General features: G+C 35.6%; 1 protein-coding gene across 1 annotated transcript; it reads right to left on the reverse strand.

Moving 5' to 3' along the window:
* Positions 1-3,352: 3,352 nt before the first annotated feature.
* LOC133198365 (uncharacterized) lies at positions 3,353-6,174 on the reverse strand. Its single transcript, XM_061334463.1, has 3 exons — positions 6,025-6,174; positions 4,092-4,280; positions 3,353-3,622 (listed from the first exon to the last, which is right to left on the reverse strand). The coding sequence occupies exons 1-3, from the start codon at positions 6,172-6,174 to the stop codon at positions 3,353-3,355; spliced, it is 609 nt and encodes a 202-aa protein (XP_061190447.1).
* Positions 6,175-7,456: the final 1,282 nt, after the last annotated feature.

The raw sequence follows: 7,456 nt of genomic DNA on the forward strand, positions 1-7,456 counted from the left end.
TCACACATATTAGGTTTGATTATTCATGATAACAATACTTAATTCACTCAAGCAGCCTCGGGTAGGAGAGAACTGTAGGCGGACTCCAACCATGGCTTGAGACAATGTGATGGACACATATACAACATTTACTTAAACAAAATCTTTCTTTTCATCCAACCGCATATATATTTCTCATCATAAAAATTGTACATTCTTTCATTCTGTACACATAGAATAACATCTGAATCCAATTATACAAAATGAAAATGACTAGTCAGCTCACTGTGATTATAACACCTACCTTATACCCTTATACACATGTCTATTAAATTTACAGAATCATTTCATTGGGATATAAAACTTACCTTACAGGGGAGGTTTTTGGGAGGGTTTCAACACAGGTATCACATGATTATGAAATGCAGAAATTGACAGTCCAGAGAAAATATCTGTCAACAGTGTTCTTTTTTGTGAAACAAGGCATTCTGTAAACATGGTAAACATAGTTATAATAAATTTTAGGAAAAAAGTTCAAAAACAATTCTTTTAAATCTAGATATTCATATTAATCTTTGTTGAACATGTTGAAGGGTGTCAGTGTTTTAACTGAATGGTATTTATTTCCTGAAACTGTGTCCGATAAAACTTTTTTTCTATGAGACATTATAAGAATAGAGTTTTGCTTCCATCTCTCGAAATTATGTGAATTTGAATTTGATTATTGTTTGTTATCTTCATATTTCATTGAAAGTCTCTTCCATTTTTTTCTTTAAGCATTTTAACCTCAATGTGTCAAACTATACCAGATTTCTTGATTTTTTTTTATTGGTCCCATCAGGATAGAAATAACAAGGTTTGCCTGTACCATTAAAATGCAGGTCCTCAAAAAAAATATAATAATAATAACCTTTGAGATAAAGTGGTGGCTACATGTACATTCATTTTTTTTCTTCAATTTTATAGAAAAATCTTAGAGGTTTCTACAAGAATATTATGGTATTTATGGATCAATACCAAGGTTTACCCCCCACCCCACCCCCAGCACCTTATCTCTTCCTTACAAGTGCAACCAACAACCTAAGTCTGATTGAGCATATGAAAAACTTTCATAAAATGAACATTCAACTAAAAATAAACATGCATGCTTGGTAGCATTTGATTCAGCATGCTCAATGGTAACTTAAGATCAGGTAAGACCCCCTTATGATACTCCCTTTTTGATGAAACCAATGCAGCTGCAGAAATTCAAGTTTTCAATCTTAACCATTTCAACTAGAGAATATTAATTATTAATACTTTATGCAATTTTCATCTTTAAAAAAAAAATATTTTTCAATTTTGCTGCACTCTTCATCAAATTGATGAACATTCAAAAATTTACATATCAAGCAATAAGCAAATGAAGTTGACATCCTTGAAAATGTTTATCGTTTAATTTACTTTTCCCCATGAGAACTACATATACTGCACTAATCTGCAATCAGAAGGACCAAGTCCAAAATGATGGTTTGTATACAGTACAAAGTTATGTGAAAATTATTTATATAAATAATTAATAATACTTGCATCTCTTTTACAAAAAGTAAAACAAAAAAGCAATAAAATTTGAATATCAAAATTTTGATCTACAAATAACACATCTGATTTACCATATATGTGTACTACGTAGAGCCACTTCACTTAGCTGTCATTGGACATTTAACTTGGTGTGTCTGAGGCTCAATGAAGGATCTTACACAAAAATCGCTCATTAATGAAAACAAAATTTAGTTCTTTACTCTACTCATAATATTTGAAACCATGTTTTTGACTGAACTATATTTTTATACAATAACGAATACTTTTAGTATTTTGAAACACAGTAATATTTATTAGAGGAACCTTAAATATTGCCCGCTACCAAATTGTGGTCAGCATGAAACACGTGGAAATTCTCAGATCCTTTGTATAACGTTTAACCTTTTTAAAATTGATGTGCATCAGATCGCAGGCGTTGTCACACTCAAAATGCATTACTGATACTAGGAGTTATATCGTATTTCTGAGATAAGGCTCATAAATCACAATAAACACAACAAATCGACTTACCAGCTCCTACTTTCACTTTAGCCGAATATCGCATGACAGACCTCAGAAATAAACTACGCTGAGTGATTATAGTTCTTAATTTTCGTGCAATATTTTTCAATATTATATGACATTGTCCTACATTTGTAGGATTAATATGCTTATTTGATAAAAGGTAATTAATAGCCTTACCTGCAAAAGAAATAACAGACGTTAAATTCAGTCGGAACTGCTAAAACTGGGCGCGTATTAATTTATCTGTCCATTGTAAAATCGAAGACGGAGCATTCCCTGATATGACGTAAACATCGATGTTACTTTTATAATAAACAATATTAAACATTTAGATCGAAACATTCTAATAGCTGGAGATGTTTTACGAAATATCTCTCTAATTGCTTTGTGTAATCGGGGTACTAGAGACATCAGATTACAGAAATAGTCAGTTGGTTCCAATACCGGAATGGCAGCCCCCAGATTTCGCATGGCGGACATGCCTAGTTGAAGAAAAACAGACAGTTATGGAAAAAGTACGCACAGAATTGTTAGGAACGAAACAAATAGTTGTACCCATGACGTTCAACTATCTGCACATATACAACAAATGTCATGTTATTGTTTTGTTAGACCTGTAGCTGTGCAGTCCTGCAAGTGTAATATGCACATTATTGCTGCATGACACTGCAAGTGACAATCAAACTGCATACATATCAAGACAGCATTCCCATGGAAGGTGTCATAGGTCAGTTTTCAAGAGTAAGCAAGAAGTATTTATTAAGATATTGAGATTTTTATTTCGTACGAGTTTCACTTGGATGAACACAAAACCAAACCCTTAAGGAGTGCAGCCATATTATTTTATAATGTTACTAATTAACAAAAAAAAAACACAGCTGCTTAAAAATTTCTGTTGCTGATACACAAAAAAAGAGTTCATAATAATAGAACTTTCAATTCCAATACAATATACACTTACACAATCTGACAAAAATCACAATGATATGCCTCAAATAAATTTAAAAGTGATAAAGCAATTTTTTTTCACAGTTACAAAAAATACCTCTCTGTGTCTCTTGTGTTAAAGAAAGGGGTCACAATTACCCAATTCCGATACAGTGGAGCCTCATTAATGCAGATGCAAAATAATTTAAACTTTCACATTCCAAATGAAGTTTGTGGAAAACGGAGTGAACATTCATTTGTACCAATTATAAAAATCATGGGTTTTATTTATCTAGACAAGTTGCTGGGAACACAGGTATCCATATTAATGAGACTCCACTGTACCTAATTAGCATAGAAATCATTTCTGCTGAGTTGTTAGGGTAGATCTGCATGAAAATGTTTCCACAGTTCCCCTTGTGTATTGTACTTCACAGTCAAGAGGTATTAAGAGAGACATTGTGCGCTCTACAGTTGCCTCTTCAGAACCGAGACCTGCACACAGTATTCCTAAAGAAATGCTGTGTGTGAAGAATCGTTCATTCTCTTCAATAAGAAGGGAATATCCCCCATCTGTTTTTTCGTAGGCGACAACAGATCCATTCACAATGGATGAAGGTTCCTCACAGGGCTGCAATATGAAACAATGCATTTGTGAAAGAAACATTACAAGTATTTTTCTTTCAATGAATATAATTGTCTTTTGCCAAATACTCGAATACCCAGACTGAGGCAATAAGAAGTACTTTTCTGGGCAACAATTTTTGGGGGGTTTTGTATATTATGGAGACATGCACACATATAATTTTTGTTATATGATTACTTGGAAAAATAAGTCTCAAAAGTTATGGAAATAAATGAAATTTCAATTTACAAACACAACCTTGACGAAACATCAATTATACAAAATTCTACCTCTCAAACAAGGAGTTAAAAGATGTGAAGTCTAATTTTTAAGGCATATTGAAAAACTGATATTCCAGATTGCTGTGATATCCGGTTGATCAACATGTCCCTGGTTTACACAAGGGTGTCAGAGGATTACACACTACAATGTGAACCGTTGTAAATATATCTTTAAAAATAATCATAATTCATACCTCTATTTTTGTTCTTTGTGTTGTTGATAGGGACACCTCCTCCATGTAGGAGGAAGTGACCAAGTTGCATCCATTTACTTGATCTCTCCACAAGGCAAGCTTGATTTCTTCTGAACCATCATTGATTCTGACATTCCTGACTTGAAGAACGTCATTCCCTCGAACTTGTACTGTACGGACCATTTCCTCCTGTCAAAAGTGTACAAAATAAAAGCTCTTCAGGATAAAAACTTTGTGGGAATTTTTCATTGTTAAACTTTGTTGCAAGTTAGTTTGAAAAGCGTGTTAAAACTTTGTATTTTCCTTCAACACTAAAGACTTCTAAAAAGAAAATAACATTTTTTGCTCACCTCAACGAAGTTGGGGGAGCTTATGTAATACCCTCGGCGTCGGCGTCTCAGGTTAAGGTTTTTGGAGCAGTTTTCTTTTCAAGTACCTCTATGGCCTATATTAGTCAGAGATGCATGGAGGATGCTTCTAGTGTGTTTTATTGTACCAGTCAAGGTTTCAGATGCTGCAATTTCAGCTAAAGAATGACCAGGTTAATGTTTTTGGAGCAGGTTAAAGTTTTTGGATCAGGTTAAAGTTCTTGGAGCAGGTCTCATTTCCAAGTAACTATAGGCCCTATATTGACCAAACTTGCATGGATGATAAATCTAAGGATCACACTACTGAACTTGCTTCGGATGCTGGATCTGACCTACATTTTCCGGATGAGTGACTAGGTTAAAGTTTTTGGAGTAGATCTCATTTCCAAGTAACTATAAGCCCTATATTGACCAAACTTGCATGGATGATACATCTAAGGATGCACACTACTGGACTTGCTTCGGATGCTGGATCTGACCTGTATTTTCCGGATGAGTGCCCAGGTTAAGGTTTTTGGAGCAGACATCATTTCCAAGTAACTATAAGCCCTATATTGACCAAACTTGCATGGATGATACATCTAAGGATGCACACTACTGGACTTGCTTCGGATGCTGAATCTGACCTATATTTTATGGATCAGTGACCAGGTTCAAGTTTTTGGAGCAGATGTCATTTCTAAGTATCTATAAACCCTATATTTACCAAACTTGCATGGATGATACATCTAAGGATGTACACTACTGGACTTGCTTAGGATGATGGATCTGACCTATATTTTCCGGATGAGTAACCAGGTTAAAAGTTTTGGAGCAGATCTCATTTCCAAGTAACTATAAGCCCTATATTGTCTAAACTTGCGTGGATGATACATCTAAGGATGCACACTACTGGACTTGCTTCGGATGCTGGATCTGACCCAAATTTTTGGGATGAGTGACCAGGTTAAAGTTTTTGGAGCAGATTTCATTTCCAAGTAACTATAAGCCCTATATTGACTACGCTTGCATGGATGATACATCTAAGGATGCACACTACTGGACTTGCTTCGGATGCTGGATCTGACCTGTATTTTCCGGATGAGTGCCCAGGTTAAGGTTTTTGGAGCAGACATCATTTCCAAGTAACTATAAGCCCTATATTGACCAAACTTGCATGGATGATGCATCAAGGGACGAACAATCTCAAAACTTGCTTCGGATGCTCGATTTGACTTGCATTTTCTGGATGAGTGACTAGTTTAAGTTTTCAGATAAGTCTATTCCCAAGTAACTGGAAGCCCGATCAGACCAAAATTGCATAAATGTTGCATCTAGGGATGCACACTCCTAGATTATTAGTTTAGTGTGGGACTTTGCCTTACTTTAAGACAACATTCATTGAGGTGAGCTCTGTAATCTCTGATTACCTATGTTTAAAGTTGTTTTGACTCCATAAAAAATGCCTACAACTCCTTGTGTACTGACAACAGTTCATATTTACAATAACAAGTGGATAAACAAGATTCAATCTTGCAACCAAAGCAATGTGTCAATCAAGTAAATATAAAGGAAAATGAACATACTGAAGTTACTCGTCCTCTTATAGAGACCATGGACTTGACTGGACTCTTTTTGGCATCTTGAATTGTCATGATTTTGGCGGTTGCTGGATTAGCTATGGCTTTCGCCATAACTTCAATATTGCCCGGAACAGGGAATACTGAAGTTTTCATAACTTTGCTCATTGCTGTCAAGGCTACGGTCGGTACTGGATCTGCTTTATATACATAGTTTGTAAGAACTACACACTGCCCACTCTTGAGTAATGTTAATTTTTCTAACTCGTACAGTGCCACCTTTATAGCATCCTCTTTTTCAGCTACCCCAAGTGCTACACATTTTTTCTCTTTTCCATCCACTGTGGTATACGTCGAGGTGTTTCCAATCCCAAATACTTTCACTTTCAGGGGATTGCAGTAAGGCTTCGGCTTTGAAGCCTCAAGTTTCTTGATGCTAAACATCTGCAAAGAAGATTTCCCGTTAATACAATATGTTTTAGTCTTTGCTACTAATAAATGCTACACTGGATTTTGAGCAAACAAAATCGGAACAAATAATCATAAATTTTAAAAGATGCACATATATGTATATATATTCAGGATAGTGTAAACGTAATGTGCAAATGCTACATATTAAACATCATAAACAACCTTTTCTTCCTGTAACCGGCAGCTATGAGCCATCTTATTTTTTTCTGAAATCCTAGGACCAATAATGCACAAGAGACCTATGGGCCACATCGCTCACCTGAGCACATTTGGTAGGCAAAAGTACAAATCAGTTCAGTATTGAAAAGATTACCGGGAGGGCGAAGGCTCAAATGAGCTTTTCTGATCAAAATTTGTCCGTTGTCTGTCGTCGGCGTCGTCGTCGTTGTTGTCGTAAACTTTTCACATTTTCATCTTCTTCTCCAGAACTACTGGGCCAATTTCAATCAAACGTGGCACAAAGTATCCTTGGGTAAAGGGGATTTAAGTTTGTTCAAATGAAGGGCCACTCCTTCCTCAAAGGGGAGATAATTACGAAATAGCAAAAAATTAATGGCATTATTGAAAAATCTTCTTCTCAAGAACCAATGGGCCAGGAAAGATGACACTCATATGGAATTATTGTCAGGTAGTGTAGATTCAAGTTTGTTAAAATCATGACCCCAGGGGGTAGGGTGGGGCCACAATGGACGATCAAAGTTTTACATAGGAATAGATAGGAAAAATCGTCAAAAATCTTCTTCTCAAGAACAGCAAAGCTATGATTTGTCATATTTATTTGGAAGCATCCTGAGGTGGTATAGATTCAAGTTTATTCAAGTCATGACCCCCAGGGGTAGAGTGGGGCCACAATGGACGAACAAAGTTTTACATAGGAATATATAGGAAAAATCTTCTCAAGAACAGCAAAGCTATGATTGGTCATATTTATATTGGAAGCATCCTCAGGTGGTGTAGATTCAAGTTT

Source organism: Saccostrea echinata, unplaced genomic scaffold (assembly GCF_033153115.1).
Source record: "Saccostrea echinata isolate AGI-Se365-2 ecotype Australia unplaced genomic scaffold, CSIRO_AGI_Sech_v1 ptg000033l, whole genome shotgun sequence".
Taxonomy (NCBI): domain Eukaryota; kingdom Metazoa; phylum Mollusca; class Bivalvia; order Ostreida; family Ostreidae; genus Saccostrea; species Saccostrea echinata.

Excerpts from the sequence above, each read along its gene's own strand:
- LOC133198365 (XM_061334463.1), bottom strand. The coding sequence starts at position 6,174 with ATGAAAACTTCAGTATTCCCTGTTCCGGGCAATATTGAAGTTATGGCG. Across the intron at positions 4,281-6,024 it reads TAAGAGGACGAGTAACTTCA|GAGGAAATGGTCCGTACAGT; the intron begins GTATGTTCATTT and ends CACTTTTGACAG. Across the intron at positions 3,623-4,091 it reads CACAAAGAACAAAAATAGAG|CCCTGTGAGGAACCTTCATC; the intron begins GTATGAATTATG and ends TTCATATTGCAG.